Source organism: Natator depressus, chromosome 4 (assembly GCF_965152275.1).
Source record: "Natator depressus isolate rNatDep1 chromosome 4, rNatDep2.hap1, whole genome shotgun sequence".
NCBI classification, from domain to species: Eukaryota; Metazoa; Chordata; order Testudines; family Cheloniidae; genus Natator; species Natator depressus.
The window spans coordinates 66,729,619-66,752,627 of record NC_134237.1 but is presented as its reverse complement, the minus strand read 5'-3'; the positions used below and the strand labels follow the sequence as shown (position 1 = coordinate 66,752,627).

At 45.6% G+C, this 23,009-nt stretch overlaps 1 protein-coding gene and 1 long non-coding RNA gene across 2 annotated transcripts in view; one reads left to right on the top strand and one right to left on the bottom strand.

Annotated features, from left to right (window-relative positions):
• CPE (carboxypeptidase E) overlaps window positions 1-4,918 on the bottom strand; it is a 92,488-nt gene extending 87,570 nt beyond the window's left edge. The window contains exon 1 of the mRNA XM_074951106.1: window positions 4,583-4,918. Coding sequence (XP_074807207.1) covers window positions 4,583-4,883 — 301 coding nt within the window. The 5' untranslated portion in view covers window positions 4,884-4,918. The remainder of the gene's footprint in view (window positions 1-4,582) is intronic.
• Window positions 4,708-16,200, top strand: LOC141986534 (uncharacterized). Its single transcript, XR_012639309.1, has 3 exons — window positions 4,708-7,368; window positions 15,041-15,127; window positions 15,844-16,200. It is a non-coding gene; the product is annotated as an uncharacterized LOC141986534 (long non-coding RNA).
• The last annotated feature ends 6,809 nt before the right edge of the window (window positions 16,201-23,009 follow it).

The window sequence follows — 23,009 nt, the reverse complement described above, 5'->3', positions numbered from 1 at the left end:
TCCCTAAATGGCCCCCTCAAGGATTTAACTCACAACCCTGAGTTTAGCAGGCCAATGCTCAAACCACTGAGCTATCCCTCCCCCCCAACACCTCAAAGCATTTTACAAACGAGGCAAGAAACATTGCATGAAACCCTAGCCCTGTTGAAGTCAATGGGATTTTTGTCATTGGCTTCAATGGGGCCTGGTTTTCACCCATTATTCCCCATCACAGTAATAATCAGTTATTTATTGTCAGCTTCTATCTTCCCTGATAGCCTCAGGCATACTATATCATTGCCCCAGAATTTCTCACACCTCACTGCCTACTGTCCTATCTTCACTTTTACCTTTTTTAGCAAGAGCTTGGAGAAAGTTGTCTTTTCTCACCTAACCAATTCTCCCAAAACAATGTCCTTGATCATTTCTAGACTGGGTTCAGCTTCCACTACCTTAACAGCAATAAAACTGCCCTTCTAGATCAATGGTTTGCTTTCAGCTGACTCTAGTTCCTTCTCCATCTCCTTGAGCATACTGCTGGATTTGGTGCTACCAGTATTGACACCCCTCTCTCTCTGAAACTGTTTGCTGGAGTTCCAGGAATTTTCATCTCCTGGTTTTACTTCTACTTATTCAGCCATGCCTTTTCTGACAGTGGCAATGGGCTCTACTCTCCTGTTTGAGTTCTGTAGTACTCAAAAAGGAACTGCCACCATCAAAAGTACATTTAATTCCTTTTTAATCAGAATCCAATCTCATGGTCATGAATCACAAGAGAGTCAGAGAAAAACATTTCACCCTAAATTGCTTAAATTGTATAATATTCAGGATGGAACAAAATGCAACACATTCTGATAGTGTTTAATTCACAATTGAAAACTTTTGGCAAAGTAAAAGCTGGCATTCTCCTACCTTTAACATTTAGCAGATCTATGGGAACAGCTCAAAAAAAGTCATACTTGTTTTCTGAGTGCGTAATCTGTGTTTTTTAAAGGATTGCCAAGATACTTCATACACTTATGCAAGAAACCAGACTTGTTCCTGAAGAGCCATTCTTGTTTCCAATGTGCATATTATGGGTTTTAAAAAAACCTCTTAATTTATATTTATCCCAGCAAATATGAGGTCTTAAAGAATCATTCCAGTTGCTTGGGTAATTTAATACATGCTTACATAAATGTCCTTTCCATTTTTCACGTGTTTTCTTATATTGCACCTAAATTAAATTGTTTCCTTTCATGAATAATTCCTTAAAACCACAGTTGGTGCACATGCTTATGCACATTGTGACTGTGTGCATATATTGATGCCTGTGTTTATGTGACATCTGCCTGGTGATGTGTGTTTATATATAAAAAATTTGACAAAGATTATGGTTTACCAGGTGTCCGTTTTTCAGCCAGAACATCCCATCAAAAAGGGACCCGCTCCAGCCCCGTGTAAATGAGCGAGTGAGTGAGGGTGGAGAGGAGCAAGGCGATAGAGGGAGGGGGGATGGAGTGAGCAGGGTGGGGCCTTGGAGAAGGGGCGGGGCAAGAGTGTTCGGTTTTGTGCCATTAGAAAGTTGGCAACCAACCTTTTGGTTCAGCTTCACACAATAAATCAAAGGGTGTCCTGATTGGTGCTTCTTTATTCCTTCACGATCATTAAAACCAACACAAATAGATTCTGTCCAGCTTTTACTTATAAAAAAATGCTACTCAAAGGTATAATCAGAGTTTCTTTAAGAAATGTGAACTTTCTGAAGTATGCACCCAGACAGAAATTGTTTGTATTGCTGCAGCAGCTGACTGGATAATTCAAAGGCTAGCCTAGCATTCTTATCAGGTCTCTACAGTTATCAGCTCTCTGCAGATCACTGCCCTATTGACCACTATGTTTTTAAAAAAAACCAATGACTCAGGGTATTTTTATTGTAAGGACAGGCTGGATCACAACTCCACAGCATGCCACAAAATTCTGTAAATCGTAATTTAATGATAGATTAAAATAAATCATATAGGGCCTGATCCTGCAAGCCTTAATTACATCAATAATCCTTACTCATGTGGCTAGTCTTCACCCTCGAAAGCATTCAGTGGGGACTCCTGATGTAAGCAAGGATTACTCACATAGGTAAGGGTTGCAGAATCATACTCACATTTTCTGGCAGGGTTGATACAGGGCTCCACTTCTTTTGCTATAGCTATCACAAAGGCCTACATAGGAAACTAAAAAGGGACATTGTTTACTAATCTGAAGAAAGTTTCTAGCATTTTTATTATTACTGAACACATTTCTAAAATGCCCATTAATAGTATTTAGACAGTCAGGGTCTGATCCAAAGCCCATTGAAGTCATTAGTCGTTTATCCAATTATTTCAATGGGCTTTGGATCGAGCCCTTAGTTACTGTATATATCCAGATACAAAATATTATTCTCTAGACATATTAAGAAAATCCTGCAACATGTCGAGTGCTTCCTGAGTGCAACTGAAGGTAAAGGGAGCTCAGCACCTCTCAAGAGGTGCCTTAGCACTTTGCAGGATCAGACCTTAAAGCTTTTATCCAACGATAAACTCTCACAGTTTAAATCCTGATTAATCTGTAGGGGAAAAAATACACATTTTCAGCATTGGCTGCTACAACTTGCTCGGATATGTCGTATTACACAAGGTCTGGTTTGAATCAGAGGTTCTCAAAAAATATGTTCAGAGTGAACATTTTAATTACAATAGCGGGATCCTCCTGTGAGGTGGTGAACATCTTCAGTGTTCATTGCAGTCATTTTCAGGATCAATCCCAAAGAAAGCTCCCTATCCGTGGTCCATTAAAACATTTTGGTTAAAGGACGAAGTAAGGAACTGACATTGAGCCTGATCCTGATTCCACTGACGTCAGTAGCAAAGCCTCTAGTGAGTTCAAAGGGGGCAGGAGCTTCCATGCCAATTATATTCTCCCACCCCACAATATGTAAAATTGTCTTTTTCTTCCTATTTTAAGTAGATTGAATGAATGCTGGATAAATACGTAATAATAAAAAGCAATAACTCTCAGAAAGCCATAGTAACATCTGCACATCATTCAAATGAGTACATTAAATAATAATAATCAATGATACTTACCACTTATTTTAAAAATCATGCTTGCTGTCAAGATGACCCCAACACCAACGATAAAATACTTTAACTCATTTCCAATTTTGGTATTTATATTCCATTCCAAAACTATACTAGTGTTATTCTGTATTTTCCCCTTATTTTGCCTTTTTATTATGTCAGATATCCTACCACCTCTCATTTTTAACATGGTTATCAATAGTCATGGTGCTGTCAAAAGCAATGCAACTCCCAAAGAATGCCAGGCATGGGTATAATTACCTGAGGTCAAAAAGATAATTAAAGATAAAGCTCAAATCATGTGAGGCCTGAACCTGATGGGTGCTCAGCACTCACAACTCCCATTGAAATCAGTGCTAATGTGGGTGGGCCTGCCCCCAAACCTATTGAAGTCAATGGAAAGACTCATATTGACTGCAAAGGGCGATATAGCAGACCTCAGCTGCTTAGCACCTTTCAGGATTAGCCCTTTAAAAACACAATATTTGGAAATAAATTTTTATACAAATGAGTAAACTTGCACTGATTAGAAATTCATTGTGTATATGTATAAAACCAATATGCTATAAACGTCAGTTGTAATCACCTGCTTTAACTATCTCAAAAGGTAAGTACAAATAATCACAAGGTGTTCATTGCTCTCCACAAAATATAAGTGGTGCAATTGCTAATCATTAGCTGTAACAATCTGTGCTTCTACCATTCCCACAGAAAAACACAGCATTTTACACACTCAAAGGTGACCCAGATTTCTGAACAGACATGTTAGATTTTAAATTGTAATTTTGCTTAGGTCAGGAAATAAAGAAGGTAATTTCCTTCCAGTATGCTTGCACATGGTATTCCCTCATAAATCAGAATTAAAGGGAGATCTTTCAGCCCCTATCAGGGTCATTGTTTTCTAGGGTTTCTAATATTACTTTTAGTGGATGTTAATGATATGGCATTCATTTTAATGATAAAATTAAAAACATGACCAACTAAAAGACTGGTAGAAGCTTCCATATATCTATCCCTACTAGCAAAGCAAAGATTTTAATAATAACGTTAGTACTGGGCTTTGAAAATTGAAAGCACTGTAAGTGTCATTCTATTCTGTCTATAGCACTACAAGTGCTTTTATGCCTAATCTATGATCCTTATACCCTATAAGAAATAATTGTTCAATGATTCGTGTAGCCTGGACATACTAATTACTATTTCCACCGTCCTAATATTACACGATTGCTCTTGCCCTACATGCACTAATATCCCTGCATTGCTACTGCCTACAAACTGCTAATATGTGTATTCTTCCTCTCTCCTTATCAGGGCTAGGCATGATGCCTGTCTCCCCACGGCAGTGCTAAGCCTGCCGTTATCCCCGCTGCCCTGTAAGCGATATTGACATGATCCCCGCGGCCCCGGCAGCGTCTGTCCCTCCTCCCAGCCTCCCGGGGCTAAGGCGGGCTCAGGCAGAGGGGATCTCAGGGCGGAGAGGGCTGCGCGGGGTGGGTGGCAGTTACCAGGCTCGTGTCTCCCGGGGTTATCCGAAATCTCGATGACCAGCAGCTCCCTGCCCTCGAAGCTTCGCCCCACGGTGTAGATCCTGCTGATGGAGGGGCACTGCAGCCACACGGCCACCAGCGCCTCCCGCAGCTCCGGGTAGCGGTGGTACTCAAAGGAGATGCCGTCCTCCTGGCTCAGCCGCCGCCGCCGGCTGGCCCCGGCCGCCGCCTCCTGCTCCGCTGCCCCGGCGCACAGCAGCCAGCAGGCACTGAGCGCCCCGCACAGCGCCAGCAGCCCCGAGCCCCTTGCCGCTGCCATCCCTCAGCCGTCTCCTGTGCCTGCTCCTCTGCAGCCAGCAGCTGCCTCGGCGCTTTGTTCCCCTCGGTCTCCCCCCGCCTCCCTCCGCCTCTTCCCCAGCGGCGCTGCTCACACCTTCCCAGCCAGCTAAAAGCGCCGCAGGCTGCACTGCTCTCCGCGGCGCGACAGGGAGATGCAGGAGACAGCCCTGCGAGGAGGCCGGGGCCGGAGACGCCGCAGACCCTGCGGGGGTGGGTTAACCGGATCACTCCGCTTCGTCTGCTGCAGAGCCGGGGTCGGGAAGGATGGAGCGAATTTCTGCAGGGACACCACGGGGGCCGTCAGGCTGGGGCTGGTGTTGCTTCTGTACAATACAACTGTGTATTACAGCTAGGCAGCCACATGGGAGACGGGCACTTAGAGCTGCATTTAGGCTAAAAGGGGGGACAGCGAGACCTCTAACAAGACTGATGTGTTCTTATTATGGGGGCATCTAGGGCCAGACTTAGGGGCAGGTGACCCAGGCGACCCGCTTGGGGTTCTGTTTTTGTTGTAAGCCACAAAAGGGAAAATAGCATGTTTGAAGTAACCGTTTCAGGTATTCCCTCTGTGGATTCATTTTTCACTGACCTCCTAGAATGTTCTGGACCTTTGTAGACTCTCGTGGAACCTTCCAGACTTTCTGAGAACAACATTTTCCTCAGACCTCCTAAAATGATGATGGAGTGCTGCAAAGGATAGACGTCCTGCTTTCAGCATCAGATATCAAGTAAAAGATCCTCATGGACAATGTTACAAATCTGACCATGAAGCCCCTACGTGACACTCGCTGGAAGAGCTGCATTGACAGTGTAAGGCCAGTGAGGTACCAAGTGACTGAGGTTTACAACGCCCTGATGGAACTGGCGCAGTCGAATAAAGCCAGAATCAGACCCAAAGCACAAAGCCTGGCACACCAGATAACTGACCTCAAATTTCTGGTCTCAGTTGTGGTTTGGAACGATATCTTGTTCCAAGTAATCGTTGTAAGCAAGGTATTACAAACTCAGTCGATGGACATCGCGACCGCTACTATTTTGATGAGAAGTTGCCTTGATTTCGTTGTGGTCTACAGTGACAATGGATTTGAAGAGGCCATCACTGCTGCCAAAGAAATGGTAGAAAACTTAGGAGTTGAGCCTGTCTTCAAGGAAACTCATATTCATCCGCAGAAGAGACAGTTTGGTTACAGGGGGCAGAGATGAGATGATGGGAAGCTCTGAAGAAAAATTCAAGAAGTAAGTTTTTTGCTCGCTCATTGACACAGCTCAAGTGTCGATCGAACAAAGGTTCAGACAAATGAAGCACCATGAAAAAACCTGGGGGCTTTTTTGTATGACAGCAGACAGGAAAACACTCTTAAACAATTTTACAGGCCTTCACTGGATGCTGACACCTGGGGAATAGTTCGGACGTCAATGATAAAGATATCAAATTGGACAACATCCATCACATTTTGCCAAATGGGAAGCACTCTCCACTCCAAGTTCTCCAGTTCATTCATGATGCAGTATTGAAGGACACTTTTCCTAATGTGTGGATAGCTTTGAGGATTCCGCTCATGCTGCTGGTCACAGTCGTGAGTGGTGAGCACAGCTTTTCAAAGTTCAGGCTCATTAAAACATATCTTTGAACAATGATGGCTGACAAGACACTGACATTGCTTGCTATTTTATTGCTTGAAAATGCCATTGACCAGTCTTTGGATCTCTCTGACTCTATGCTTTGTGAGGGCAAATGTGCAAAAAGTGACCTTTTGAACTAAAGGACTAGGGTTAACATTCTAAGGCTGTCACCTACTGTAACACTATTTAATACTGGTCCACCCAATGTTGGTGAACAGTTCAATTTATCAATGTTAGTACATTTCAGTTATTCTTAAAATTAAAAAGTTTCCGTAAGCTTAGACTCTTAGAGGAAATGAATTTTTTTAAATGCTTATATATGGCATGAATAAATACAGATTTACAGATCCTAGTGTGCAAATTTATCATCTTCTATGACAGAGATGAATCACACATGCAAATCATGCATCAAAGTCATGAAATGGGCTACAAATGCAATAAAAAACGTATTCAAAAGTTTAACCAAATGGGAGGGGGTGCTGAAGACGCTCCTCACCTGGGCTGCCATTTGGACTAGGGCCAGCCCTGGGAGCATCCCGGCACCATTATACTGTTCCCAGGGCCAGCTCCAGCTTTTTTGCCGCCCCAAGCGGCGGAAAAAAAACCAAAATGATTGAGCTGCCGCCAAAGTGCCACCGAAGTGGAAGGGAGGGAATGGAAGACCCACCGCCAAATTACCACCGAAGACCCGGACATGCTGCCCCAATAACTGATGGCGTGCCGCCCCTTTCTACTGGCTGCCCCAGGCATCTGCTTCCTTCGCTGGTGCCTGGAGCCGGCCCTGACTGTTCCACAGTTAAGATTGAAATCAAACTTTTCCATACAGTGACTCAGCCTCAGAGGTACATTTATTTAGGTTTTTAAAATAGTTTAATGCAATCCTACCACCCCATTAGATCAAAGTGGTATTGGCTCTGATCTTGCAAACACTTTACTCAGGGGAGTAGTCACATGACTCACAACACAACATTGGGGACTGTTTGCACAAATAACGGTAAGTGCAAGACAGGAGCCATAGAATATTTCTGATTTTCCATGCATTTTGTGCACACTTGAACAACATCCCAGAAATATCTCTTTTTTGCTGACCACAATGTCCTGAAGAGTGTAGACTAAGCTATTTGTTCACCAGAGCAGCTATGTTATTGATGGTTGTAAAACCACCTACGATGCTGTGCATGCATAATCCAGTAAACTGTTTTCATTAACTGCTTTCAATATTCGTATCATGGGTAATATCAGAATAGCCCAGCAAGGGACTTATACAAACAACACTTTAAAAAGATATTGGACTATATTGTGCCCTCCTTTATACTCATGCAACCCATTTCAGTCAATCCAGTGGCAAGGGTATAAATGAGTGCAGAATGCTGAGGAATGGGGGGATCTCAGCGAAGAGAGTGGTATATATTGTGCTCTTTTGGACCCCAAATAGATTTTGGACATGAAGTACCAAACTTTTAAAAAATATTGCAAAATTTAAATGTATTTGATTAAGTTGTTCCAGCAATAGACAGGTCTGGCAAATAATATTAACATCCAAATAGTTAATGAACTTTAAAAATAAATATTTGACGGCTCATATCATGCAAGGAACAGAGTGTGATTTTCTTACTCACATGGAGGAGCATTTATTCATGTTCAGTAGGACTCCTCATGTGAGTAACTGCTCACCAATGTGAGGAAGGGGTCATGATATGGAAATTAGAGGACCTCTTAATTTCATGTAATTCATCTCTTTGTCAGTACAGGATTGTCCCCTTGGGTATAATATCTATTTTTTTCCAGACTTATTTACTAAGGCCCTAAGAGATGGACCTCCTCCGCCCAGTCTTACCAAACACATTCCCAGAACATTTTCTTAATATTCCGCCTGAGTTATTCTTTTCTTAATTTCATCCTCATCATTCCTAGTTACTCCTCAAACCAGGCCCTAAGTAATTAATCTCTTTTAAAAATGTGTATGGCTATGTCCTCCCCTGAGTTAACCTGTAGTCAGCCAGTGAGAGGTCTGTATTTCGTATCAGTTCTCATTAACTTCCAGCTGTGTACTTAAAAACATTTAAGAATTTAAGAAAAGGTTCATCTTAATTCATTTGAATGTATAAAGTTTACTTATGTCAGTGATGCATTTCAGCTTCTCATATCACACCTAAAGTGTAAAGCTCTTACATCATTAGGATAGCAAAAACAATCAGCTTCCCTTCCCTGTTCTGCCCTCCTGAGAACATATTATTAAGGCAACATCCCAAGAACGTGTAATATGTCAATGTTATGTGATGACAGCAGTATTGTTTTGTAGTTAGATGGGAAATTACATTTAAATGATCTCAGAGCACTTTACACTCATTAAACTTCAGGTGATCCAGTGATGTAAGTAAATGAGATTATTCCCATTTAACAGATATCATTATCACTATAATATATACTTTTGTAAGTCAGAGGACATCTGCTTTGCCTTACCCAAAGCACAGAGTAGGTCACTGTACACTCATGACCCTAACAGCATAGTACATTACACTGTTTAAAATAGAGTTTATTTTTTATTTTATTTTCTAATGTATAAAGTATCCACTACAATGTTTCTGAGTGCTAGTGACAGCACAGGTACCCTACCTGGCCAAGGGGATGAAGTGATTACTTTTCCTCCCTTTCAAGGAGATTTACTATTTGCCACACACCAAAGGAATTGCACAAGATGTTAGCTCTCACACCCTTATTAAAAAAGTAAGCTTGAACAAAAAGGCTTGGGCCACAGGAAGAAGAGGAGGTTACTCACCTGTGCAGTAACTGACGTTCTTCAAGAGGTGTCCCTGTGGGTGCTCCACTGTAGGTGTTGCTGCGCCCCTGCGCCGTTTTTAGGAGATTTTTACAGCAGTACCCATATCGGCCACGCATGCGCGGAGCCTGCCTCACACACCAGTCTTGTCTTAATAGTGCGCATGCGCGGCCAAACTCCTCAGTTCATTCTCTACAACGGAGGCCACCCCAGCTCTGAAGTAGAGGGGAGGAGGATGGGGAGTGGAGCACCCACAGGGACACGCATCTTGAGGAACGTCAGTTTCTGCACAGGTGAGTAACCTTCTCTTCTTCGAGAGAGATGTCCCTGTGGGTGCTTCAATGTAGGTGACTGAAAAGCTGTATCTCTCAAGGAAGTAGGGACTTTGGATCTGGAAGGAATGCAGTAGATAGAACAGCTCTGCCCACACGCGTATTGGTGATGAGTCCCTGTGTAAGAGCATAATGTTTTGCAAATGTATTTTCAAAAGCCCAAATGGCAGCTCTGGAAATGTTCTTAAAGAGGGACGTTATGTAGAAAGGCCACTGAGGCTGCCATGGATCTGGTGCAGTGAGTCCTGATAAAGGCAGGAGTCATCATCTTCTGTAGTTGATAACAGAGACAAATGCAACTCGAGATCCAGTTGGAAAGTCAGTGGCTAGAGATAAATGAGCCCTTAAAGCATTCTGCAATGTGGACAAATAGCTTGTCGGAACGCCTAAAGGTTTTAGTCCTGTCGAAATAGAAGGACAAAGCCCTGCGCACATCCGAAGTGTGCATCGTAGATTCAAAGGAATTTACATGTGCTTTTGGAAAAGGTAGGGAGATGGATAGGCTCACTGACATGGAAAGAAGAGTGCACCTTCAGCAAATTTCGGGGAGTAAGCGTAGGGGGACTTTGTCCTTAAAAATATGGTGTATGGCGGATCTGCCATGAGTGCTGCAATTTCTTCTGTGCGTCTCGCAGAGGCAATCGCTACCAGAAATGCAGTTTTCATAGAAAGATGTAGGAGGGAACATGTGGCTAATGGTTCAAATGGTTTTGGGTTAGGCATGTTAAGACTAAGGGGAGGTCCCAAGATGGATTAGGCAGTTTGATGTCTGGGTATAGGGTTTGGGGTTCCTTAAGGAATTGCTTAGTAATCGGATAAGCAAAGATAGTCCTATCATCGATGGCATCATAGAACATTGTAATTGCGGCCAAGTGGAGTTTCATGGGACTCAGGGAGAGTCCAGAGAATTTAATCCCTAACAGATAGTCGAGGATTAGCGGAAGAGGCACGGAAAAAAGGAACGGTGTTTGTGACAACCCCCTGCTCAAAGCAGGACCAATCCCCAATTAAATCATCCCAGCCAGGGCTTTGTCAAGCCTGACCTTAAAAACTTCTAAGGAAGGAGAGGGAAGAGCATCTTTGCGAGCAGGCTGGCTAACCTAGTAAGGAGGGCTTTAAACTAGGTTCACCGGGGGAAGGAGACCAAAGCCCTGAGGTAAGTGGGAAAACGGGATACCGGGAGGAAGCACAGGCAGGAACGTCTGTGATGGGAGGGCTCCTGCCTCATACTGAGAATGAGGGGCGATCAGCAGGTTCTCTCAAGTGCTTATATACGAATGCACAAAGCCTTGGAAACAAGCAGGGAGAACTGGAGGTCCTGGTGATGTCAGGGAATTATGACGTGATTGGAATAACAGAGACTTGGTGGGATAACTCACATGACTGGAGTACTGTCATGGATGGTTATAAACTGTTCAGGAAGGACAGGCAGGGCAGAAAAGGTGGGGGATTAGCACTGTATGTAAGGGAGCAGTATGACTGCTCAGAGCTCCGGTACGAAACTGCAGAAAAACCTGAGTGTCTCTGGATTAAGTTTAGAAGTGTGAGTAATAAGAGTGATGTAGTGGTGGGAGTCTGCTATAGACCACCGGACCAGGGGGATGAGGTGGATGAGGCTTTCTTCCGGCAACTCGCAGAAGCTACTAGATCGCACGCCCTGGTTCTCGTGGGTGACTTTAATTTTCCTGATATTTGCTGGGAGAGCAATACAGCGGTGCATAGACAATCCAGGAAGTTTTTGGAAAGCGTAGGGGACAATTTCCTGGTGCAAGTGCTAGACGAGCCAACTAGGGGGGGAGCTTTTCTTGACCTGCTGCTCACAAACAGGGAACAATTAGTGGGGGAAGCAAAAGTGGATGGGAATCTGGGAGGCAGTGACCATGAGATGGTCGAGTTCAGGATCCTGACACAGGGAAGAAAGGTAAGCAGCAGGATACGGACCCTGGACTTCAGGAAAGCAGACTTCGACTCCCTCAGGGAGCGGATGGGTAGGATCCCCTGGGGGACTAACATGAAGGGGAAAGGAGTCCAGGAGAGCTGGCTGTATTTCAAGGAATCCCTGTTGAGGTTACAGGGACAAACCATCCCGATGAGTCGAAAGAATAGTAAATATGGCAGGCGACCAGCTTGGCTTAATGGTGAAATCCTAGCAGATCTTAAACATAAAAAAGAAGCTCACAAGAAGTGGAAGGTTGGACATATGACCAGGGAAGAGTATAAAAATATTGCTTGGGCATGTAGGAATGAAATCAGGAGGGCCAAATCGCACCTGGAGCTGCAGCTAGCAAGAGATGTCAAGAGTAACAAGAAGGGTTTCTTCAGGTATGTTGGCAACAAGAAGAAAGCCAAGGAAAGTGTGGGTCCCTTACTGAATGAGGGAGGCAACCTAGTGACAGAGGATGTGGAAAAAGCTAATGTGCTCAATGCTTTTTTTGCCTCTGTCTTCACTAACAAGGACAGCTCCCAGACTGCTGTGCTGGGCATCGCAACATGGGGAGTAGATGGCCAGCCCTCTGTGGAGAAAGAGGTGGTTAGGGACTATTTAGAAAAGCTGGACGTGCACAAGTCCATGGGGCCGGACGAGTTGCATCCGAGAGTGCTAAAGGAATTGGCGGATGTGATTGCAGAGCTATTGGCCGTTATCTTTGAAAACTCGTGGCGAACGGGGGAAGTCCCAGATGACTGGAAAAAGGCTAATGTAGTGCCAATCTTTAAAAAAGGGAAGAAGGAGGATCCTGGGAACTACAGGCCAGTCAGCCTCACCTCAGTCCCTGGAAAAATCATGGAGCAGGTCCTCAAGGAATCAATCCTGAAGCACTTACACGAGAGTAAAGTGATCAGGAACAGTCAGCATGGATTCACCAAGGGAAGGTCATGCCTGACTAATCTAATCGCCTTCTATGATGAGATTACTGATTCTGTGGATGAAGGGAAAGCAGTGGATGTATTGTTTCTTGACTTTAGCAAAGCTTTTGACACTGTCTCCCACAGTATTCTTGTCAGCAAGTTAAAGAAGTATGGGCTGGATGAATGTACTATAAGGTGGGTAGAAAGCTGGCTCGATTGTCGGGCTCAACAGGTAGTGATCAATGGCTCCATGTCTAGTTGGCAGCCGGTGTCAAGTGGAGTGCCCCAGGGGTCGGTTCTGGGGCCGGTTTTGTTCAATATCTTCATAAATGATCTGGAGGATGGTGTGGATTGCACTCTCAGCAAATTTGCGGATGATACTAAACTGGGAGGAGTGGTAGATACGTTGGAGGGCAGAGATAGGATACAGAGGGACCTAGACAAATTGGAGGATTGGGCCAAAAGAAACCTGATGAGGTTCAATAAGGATAAGTGCAGGGTCCTGCACTTAGGACGGAAGAACCCAGTGCACAGCTACAGACTAGGGACCGAATGGCTAGGCAGCAGTTCTGCGGAAAAGGACCTAGGGGTTACAGTGGACGAGAAGCTGGATATGAGTCAGCAGTGTGCCCTTGTTGCCAAGAAGGCCAATGGCATTTTGGGATGTATAAGTAGGGGCATAGCGAGCAGATCGAGGGACGTGATCGTTCCCCTCTATTCGACATTGGTGAGGCCTCATCTGGAGTACTGTGTCCAGTTTTGGGCCCCACACTACAAGAAGGATGTGGATAAATTGGAGAGAGTCCAGCGGAGGACAACAAAAATGATTAGGGGTCTGGAACACATGACTTATGAGGAGAGGCTGAGGGAACTGGGTTTGTTTAGTCTGCAGAAGAGAAGAATGAGGGGGGATTTGATAGCTGCTTTCAACTACCTGAGAGGTGGTTCCAAAGAGGATGGTTCTAGACTATTCTCAGTGGTAGAAGATGACAGGACAAGGAGTAATGGTCTCAAGTTACAGTGGGGGAGGTTTAGGTTGGATATTAGGAAAAACTTTCACTAGGAGGGTGGTGAAACACTGGAATGCGTTACCTAGGGAGGTGGTAGAATCTCCTTCCTTAGAAGTTTTTAAGGTCAGGCTTGACAAAGCCCTGGCTGGGATGATTTAATTGGGGATTGGTCCTGCTTTGAGCAGGGGGTTGGACTAGATGACCTCCTGAGGTCCCTTCCAACCCTGATATTCTATGATTCTATGACAGCCCACCAGTGTGTAAATCTTGTCCAGTTATAAAGGCAGGTGGTGCATGTAGAATTTGTTGTGCTATGAAGGAGTACATTTTGAACCTGCTCCAAGCAAGTTTGCTTGGCATGAGAGAACCATGAAGGAGCCAAACCTTGAGGTGTGACATGGTTAAATTGGAGTGGAGTAGTAGACCCTGTTGTTGGGACAAGATATTCGGGCGGAGAGTAGTGGGATGGGTGTGGAAAGCGACATCCTGGTAAGGAAAGGGTATCATGCCTGTCTGGGCCATGTGGGGCTATCATTATGACCCTGGCTTGGTGTGTTCATCTTTTGATCAATAATTTGTGTATGAGTGATATCGGGGAAATGCATACATTAGGTAGGTGTTTCATGGGAACATGAACGCATCCCTCGAGGAGTGTTTGCCTAGTCATGCTCTGGAACAAAATCTTGGGCATTTCTTGTTTCAGTTGCAAAAAGGTCTGTGGTTGGATATCCCCTTGTGTGGAATATGTCTAGTACTATATCCTCGTTTAGTTCCCATTCATGGTCTATGGGAAATCTTCTGCTGAAGTCGTTGCAGTGGTATTGAGAGAGCCAGGTAAGTATGCAGCTGATATTTAGACACTGTGTCTGAGACACCAGTTCCATCGTTTCATCGCTTCTGTACAAAGGGAGTGGGATCACGCCCCCACCCCTTGCCTGTTCACATAGAACATGCAGGCAATGTTGTTGGTCATTATCCTGACATGTTGGTTATGTATGAAGGGGAGAAATTCTAGGCAGGCACTGCGTATTGCTCAGAGGTCTAGACGTTGATGTGAAGGGACGTCTAAGCAGGAGATGAAAGCCCCTAGGCAGTGTATTGGGACATGTGTACTCCTTATGCCATAAGGGATGTGTCTGTAGTTAAGACAACCAATGGGACATCCTGTAGAAAGGGGACCCTGGAGCAAAGTTTGAGAGGCAATATCCACTAGTGGAAGGAGTCCTAGACTCTGGGAGGTATGTATAAAAGTTTGTTCAGACCATGGACATTCGGTCTGTAGACAGTGGAATCCAGCTTTGGAAACACCTCATGAAGAGGCAAGCGTTCCTGACTACAAAAGTGCAAGAGGCCATGTGGCCTCGGAGTTGTAGGCAAGCTTTTGCAGCCACTTGTGGACTGTTGCACAGCTTGGGAACAAACAGGTTGATAGTGTTAAAAAGATGGAGTGGGAGAGATGCTATTCTTTTGCGTGAGTCAAAATGTGCTCCTGTGAACTCCAGTTTTTGGGTGGGAGTGAGTGAAGATTTTCTTTGTTCATTCGCAGGCCAAGAGCATGGAAAAATTGGACTGTCCATTGTGTGGATTGAATGGCTTCTTGGAGGGTCCTGGCTTTGAAAAGGCAGTTGTTGAGGTAAGTAAAAATTATGATTCTCTGCCTTCTGAGATGAGCTGTTATGACTGTGAGGAGTTTGGAAAAGACACGAGGCGCAGTCGAGAGGCCAAAAGGTAGGACCCCGTACTGGTAGTGTTGTGAACCCAAAACAAAGAGAATAAAACATCTGTGGGCAGGATACATGGTCACAGGAACATAAGCATCCTGCAGGTCGAGGGCTGAAAACCCAATCTCCCTGCTCCAGTGCTGGAATTATGGTTGCAAGAGTCACCTTTTTGATTTTATTTTAATTTTATTTTATTTTATTTAATCAATTTATTGAGGCATCTGAGGTCGAGAATAGATCACCATCCCCCAGTTTTCTTTTGTGTTAAAAAGTAATGGGAGTAGAACCCTTTTCCTCTGTGTTGGTCAAGCGCTGGTTGTACTGCTCCTAATTGGAGGAGGTGATGCACCTCTTGGTGGAGCAGTTGTTCGTGAGAGGGGTCCCTGAAAAGGGATGAGGGGAGGGGAAAATGGGCACTGAAGTAGGGATGATGTTTTCTGTCGGTCACATCTTCAGATTTGCTTATTAGTGGGAGGGGGTTGACATGGAGCCAATGAATTGGTGTGGCGACGTTGATATCTTGGTCACTGACGTTGTTGTTCATATGGTCTATGACTTTGTTGAGTATACATTGGTAGCATGGATGTTGATAAGGTTGGTTTCTATATTGTCTCCTCCTATTTGCAAGGGTTTGGATACCGAGAGACCGTAATGTCGCTCTCGAGTCCTTCATGGAGTGAAGCACATCGTTGGTGTTACTGGCAAATAGTTTTTCACCATCAAAAGGGAGATCTTCTATGGTATTCTGAATCTCGCAAGGAAAAGAAGACGATGAAAACCATGAAGTTCGACACAGTGGACCTCACAGCTTTGTTAGCAACATCAAGCGCAGCTTGTAGTGCGGTACGGGAGATGATTTCTCCGTCAGAGACTATGGCTTTAAACTTATGGTTTTTTGCCCCCTGAAATGTCATCAAAATAGGCCATGAGTTTCTCATAATTTCTGTGGTCATATTTTGCCAGAACAGCCACATAATTAGAGATCTGGAATTGTAATGTGAACGAAGTATACACTTTACGACCAAGCAGGTCCAGCCTTTTACTGTCTTTATCAGTTGGGGTAGATTTGGGAACTGGTGTTTGTTCTTTTGGTTAGCTACCTCTACTACCAATGAGTTTGGCTCTGCGTGAGTAAAAAGGAACTCAGACCCTTTGGAAGGAATAAAATATTTCCAGTTAGCTTGCTTACAGGTAGGTGTGCTAGTAGCCAGTGTCTGCCATATGGTTTTGGCAGGGTTCATAATGACTGGATTTATAGGTAAGGCAATCGTGGATGTGGAGGAAGGTTGCAGGATGTCAGTCAACTCATGTTGGTTTTCAGAAAACTTCCTCCAGATTAATCCTCAACTCATTGGCGACTCTTTTGAAGAGGTCTTGAAATTTTAAAAAGTCATCCGACAGTGTTGGTGGGGGAGGCAGTATAGCCTCATCCTGTGTGGATACGGGCTCCACAAGTGTTGGGGAAGCATGTGTAGTGTGTTCTTCAAAGTGAGGAGCAACAGCTTGTTGTTGTGTCTCATTCGTAGCCGTATGCACTGGTGGTGGCGAGGTGGCATTGCTCCTATTTTTGGCATCTTGGGGATCATAGTGGAATCGTTTATATGGTGCCCATGGACCCCGTACAGCCACTGACTGTGGAAGGGCATAGGTGGGGCCATTCACGGGTTTGTATACCAGGGAGGGAGGTCTTTGATGAAAGAAGACCTAGATTTTCTGAGACCAGTGCTGATTTGGCTCTGTGACTGGGAGAGCTGGTATGGTGAAAAGTCTCCCTGCACTATGGCTTCCTCATCACTACAAAAGTGAGATACAGCTGGAGACAGGTGTCCGGACCGCATGCAAACGTCCAGAGAAAAATAAGTGTCAAGTAGAGGTAACTGTAGGTTAGGTGACACCTGTAGGTCTGGGGAATGAATCAACTGCAGTGCCGGAGAGCCTGTGTGAGAGAAACCCTCCGTTAGGAGTGCCTGTGGTGCTGAAGGGTCGTTCAGCACCGATGTTCTCTGCACCGTAGCGCTCAATGCATGCAAGAGAACTAGATAAATTCATGGTGTATAAATCCATTAATGGCTATTAGCCAGGATGGGCAAGGAATGATCATTACCTGTTAGGTTCACTCCCTCTGGGGCACCTGGCATTGGCCACTGTCGGTGGACAGGATACTGGGCTGGATGGATCTTTGGTCTGACCCAGTATGGCCATTCTTATGTTCTTATGTCGGTGGTGCCTGGAAGGTAAGCGCAGCGTGGGTCTGTTCCAGCAAAGTCCTCTCCGCTGTCACCGTGTCCATTGCGGTGCCGAACGGTGCCATGAGAGAGGCAGGCAACTGGAAGCCTGAAGCCTCAGCACCGGGAGCTTGCACTGTTGCTTCAGCCACAGGCGGGATTAGCGCGATGCCAGGGGAACCAGCACATCAAAGGTGCTGAGCCGAGAGAAGGTCTGTATAGAAGAAATAGACCTGCTTGGTGACCTTTTTGCTTGCAATGTTTCCCTTCTGGGTGAGGGAGGCGGGCGTTTTCTCTTTTGTCCTTTTTTTCCTTTTTGTCCTTTTTGGAGGCGGGAGGGCTGCAGTTCACTGAGGAGCCTGTACCTGGGTCAGAAGCAGATCCAAGTGACTTCTACCCAAGAATCATTTTCAGGTGGAGTTCTCTGTCTTTACGTGCCCTGGATTTTAATTTGGAACAATGGGCACATTTTTGAGGAATGAGGGACTCCCCCAGGCATTTTATACACTGGAAGTGGCCATCCGAGATAGAGATGGCATCCCTGCACGTAGTGCACCACTTAAATCCTGGGGAGCCAGGCATATTAACGTCGGCTGGAGGCTGAGAGGAACAAGCGGGAATTAATTTTTATTTTTTTTTAAGGGATGAACTTATCTAGTAACTAGAGTGCTAAACTAAGTGAAAAAAAGGATGTAGAATGGGTAAGAGAAAAAGTTTTAACGAGTCTGCTGTAGGTCTGACTCTGGCCGGGGATGGTAGAGAAGGAACTGAGGAGTTTGGCCGTGCATGCGCATTATTAAGACAAAACCGGTATGTGAGGCAGGCTCCGTGCACACGCGGCCAATACGAGTACTGCTGTAAAAATCTCCAAACAACAGCGCAGAGGCGCAGCAACACCTACAGTAGAGCACCCACAGGGACACCTCTTGAAGAAGAATTGTAAATGTTGGGGGAAGAGGTGGGGCCACACTCTGCCTAGATCCCAGCTCAGCCCTGGTCTACACTACGGGGTTGGGTTGAATTTAGCTGCGTTAGGTCGATTTTAAAATGAATGCGTCTACACAACCAACCCTGTTCCGGCGACCTAGAGGGCTCTTAAAATTGACTTCTGTACTCCTCCCTCGCGAGGGGACTAGCGCTAAAATCGACCTTGCTGGGTCGAATTTGGGGTAGGGCAGAGGCAATTCGATGGTATTAGCCTCTGGGAGCTATCCCAGAGTGCTCCAATGTGACCGCTCTAGACAGCACTTTCAACCCCGATGCACTAGCCAGGTACACAGGAAAAGCCTCGGGAAATTTTGAATTTCATTTCCTGTTTGGTCAGCGTGGTGAGCTCAGCAGCACAGGTGACCATGCAGTCCCCCCAGAATCGCAAACAAGCTCCAGCATGGACCAAAAGGGAGACACTGCTGTATGGGGAGAAGAATCTGTGCAGGCCGAACTCCGATCAAAAAGAAGAAATGCCAATATATATGCCAAAATCGCACAGGGCATGGTGGAGAGAGGCTACAACAGGGACACACAGCAGTGTCACGTGAAAGTCAAGGAGCTCAGGCAAGCCTACCAAAAGACAAATGGTTGCTCTGGGTCAGAGCCCCATACATGCCTCTTCTATGATCAGTTGCCTGGCATTCTCGGGGGGACCCTACAACTACCCCACCACTGTCCGTGGACACCTGCAAGGGGGGGGGAGTCTAACGCAACAGGGAGGAGGAAGAAGAGGAGGAGGAGGAGGACAATGAGCAGCAGGCAAGCGGTGAATCCGTTCTCCTCAGCAGCCAGGACCTTTTCATCACCCTGGAGCCAATACCCTCCCAAGGCAGGATTCCCGACCCTGAAGCCAGAGAAGGCAGCTCTGGTGAGTACACATTTGTAACTACAGTACAGGGTTTAAAAGCAATAGTGTTTAATGTTTGATTTGCCCTGAAGAACTGGGATGCATTCGCGGCCAGTACAGCTACTAGAAAAGTCTGTTAATGTGTCTGGGGATGGAGCGGGAATCGTCCAGGGACATCTCCATGAAGCTCTCCTGGAGGTACTCTGAAAGTCTTTGCAGAAGGTTTCTGGGGAGGGCTACCTTATTTCGTCCTCCATGGTAGGACACTTTACCATGCCGAGCCAGTAGCAAGTATTCTGGAATCATTGCAGCACAAAGCATGGCAGCGAATGGTCCTGGGTTTTAGTCACATTCAAGCAACATTCGGTCTTTATCTTTCTGTGTTAGCCTCAGTAGAGTGATATCATTCACGGTCACCTGGTTGAAATAGGGGAATTTTTGTAAGGGAACAGTAAAAGGACCCAGTTCATGCTGGGTTGTTTGTGCTTGGCTAAAAGGGATCATCCCGGAGAATAGCCACGCGGTGGGGTGCGGGGAGGTGTGTGCTGCACATCCACCTGAAAACCGCAGCCCCTCCTTTTAAACGTGAAAACCAGCCGGCATTGCTTGCTATGGGAAAGGATGGTGCTGCAGTTTGAAACCATTCCCACATGTTATGAAGGCGTAAGATGCCAACCCTGCATACCAAAAGGCTGCCTGGAAACTGAATTCTGTTGCCCAGCCGTGTGTGATGTGTCACCATACCGGCAGGTGCTCAATAGAAAAGGCAAAATGCAACCTTGTATCTAAAGCACATGTGCTGTCTGCTGTGAATTGTGTGATTCACTGTAAAAGAGTCTCTCCCTTTTGTTCTCAGAAATGTATAATCTTAAATTTTACTCTCCCTTTTTATCTCCCCCCAGGTGCAAATGTTTCTATGCTTCCCCTATCATCTCCGTCCCTGAGGTTATCGCAGATTAGAAGGCGAAAAAACCGCACTCGCAATGACATGTTTTCTGAATTTATGCAGTCCTCACGCACTGATAGGGCACAGCTTAATGCATGGAGGTATTCAGTGGCAGAGGCCAAGAAAGCATTAAGTGAGCGCAAAGAGCAGAGGCAGGAGGAGATGCTGAGGCTGGGGGAGCAAATGGACATGATGAAGCATCTGCTGGAGCTGCAGGAAAGCCAACAAGAGCATAGACCCCCACTGCATCCATTGTATAACTGCCTGCCCTCCTCCCCAAGTTCCATTTCCTTCTCACCCAGACACCCAAGAACACCCAGGGGGAGGCTCCAGGCACCCAGCCACTCCACTCCAGAGGATGGCCTAAGCAACGGGAAAGCTGGCATTCAAGAAGTTTTGATTTGTAGTGTGGCTACAATAAGCAATGTGGCCTTGTCCTTCCCTCCTCCCACATCCCACCCCACCCGGGCTACCTTGTCAGTTATCTCACTTTTTCTTTAATTAATAAAGAAAGAATGGATGGTTTCAAAACAATAGTGACTTTATTTCCTTTGCCAGCTGTGATCAAAGGGGGGAGGGTGGTTGGCTTACAGGGAATTAAAATTCACAGGGGGCAGGTTTGCAGCAAGGAGAAACACACACAACTGTCACACTGTAGCTTGGCGAGTCATGAAACTGGTTTTCAAAGCCTCTCTGATGCGCAGAGTGCCTAGCTGTGCTCTTCTAATTGTCCTGGTGTCTGGCTGCTCAAAATCGGCCACCAGGCGATTTGCCTCAACCTCCCACCCCGCCATAAACATCCCCCCCTTACTCTCACAGATATTATGGAGCTCAGAGCAAGCAGCAATAACAATGGGAATGTTGGTTGCACTGAGGTCTAACCTAGTCAGCAACAGTGCCAGCGAGCTTTTAAACATCCAAAGGCACATTCTACCCCCATTCTGCACTTGCTCAGCCTATAGTTGAACTGCTCCTTACTACTGTCCAGGCTGCCTGTGTATGGCTTCATGAGCCTTGGGAGAAAGGGGTAGGCTGGGTCCCCAAGGATAACTATTGGCATTTCAACATCCCCAATGGTAATTTTCTGGTCTGGGAAGTAAGTCCCTTCTTGCAACTGCTTGAACAGCCCGGAGTTCCTAAAGATGCGAGTGTCATGCACCTTTCCCGGCCATCCCACGTTGATGTCGGTGAAAGTCCTTTGTGATCCACCAGTGCTTGCAGCACCATTGAGAAGTACCCCTTGCAGTTTATGTACTGGTTGGCAAGGTGGTCCAGTGCCAAGATAGGGATATGTGTTCCATCTATCACCCCACCACAGTTAGGGAACCCCATTGCAGCAAAGCCATCCAGTATGACCTGCACATTTCCCAGAGTCACTACCCTTGATAGCAGAATGTCAGTGATTGCATTGGCTACTTGGATCAAAGCAGTCCCCACAGTAGCTTTGCCCACTCCCGACTGACCGGTAGCAATCAGGCATTGCAAGCTTCCACAGGGCTATTGCCACTCACCTCTTAACTGTCAGGGTAGCTCTCAGCTTGGTATTCCTGTGCTTCAGGGCAGGAGAAAGCAACTCACAAAGTTCAAGGAAAGTGGCCTTATGCATGCGAAAGTTTCGCAGCCTCTGTGAATCATCCCATACCTGCAACACTATGCGGTCCCACCAGTCTGTGCTTGTTTGCCGGGCCCAAAATTGGCGTTCCACTGTATCAACCAGCCCCACTGCCGCCATGATGTCCCAATTGCCACAGCCCGTGCTTTCAGGAATGTCTGTGTCCATGTCCTCATCACAATCATCCTCGTGCTGGCGTCTCTTAGCCCAGTTCTGCACATACTCTAGGATAATGCGCAAGGTGTTTACAATGCTCACAACAGCAGTGGTGAGCTGAGCAGGCTCCATGCTTGCTGTGGTATGACGGGTAACCCAGGAAAAAAGGCACAAAACTATTGTTTGCCATTGCTTTCAAGGAGGAAGGAAGGGAGGGGCGACTGACGACATGTGCCCAAAACCACCCTCGACAATGTTTTTGCCCCATCAGGCATTGGGAGCTTAACCCAGAATTCCAATGGGCAGCAGAGACTGTGCGAACTGTGGGGTATCTACCCACAGTGCACTGCTCCGTAAGGCGATGCTAGCCATGGTATTGAGGACACACTCCGCTGACTTAATGCACTTAGTGGGGACATACACAATCAACTGTATAAAATCAATTTCTAAAAATTTACTTCTATAAAATCGACCTAATTTCGTAGTGTAGACATACCCTGAGATGATCTTGCCTGTGGGACTGGGTGCTGAATAGCATGGCGTGGAAGAGACCTGAATGTAAATTGACTGTTTTCCGTAGTTTTATGTAGAGAGTCAGGGATGGTTTTTGCTTGGGGTTGAAATTTAAAAACTCTTACATGCTGCAATGTATGACATTGCACTCTATATGATTTTATGAAAATATGCTAATGAGTGTGAATATAATGTAACTGGAGTATGCTTCATGCAAAAGGTCTCTTGTAAGGTATCATTACAAAGCTTATAATCTATTGAGTGTGGTCATCCAATTTGTATAAATGTATCATTCTTGTATCTGAAACTAGACATATGAAATATAACTCTGAAGTCCTATTGTGTGGGCCATTAATGATAGCTTGGAATCTTGATGGCTCCTATTAACCAGGACAATTAGTTGTAAATGGCTCTGTTTACTTGTAAGTCTTCCTGTATATGTGTGTGCTGGCAAGTGGGTAATGAAGTCTTACAGTGACATGTGATCATGTCTCCTGAACTAGAA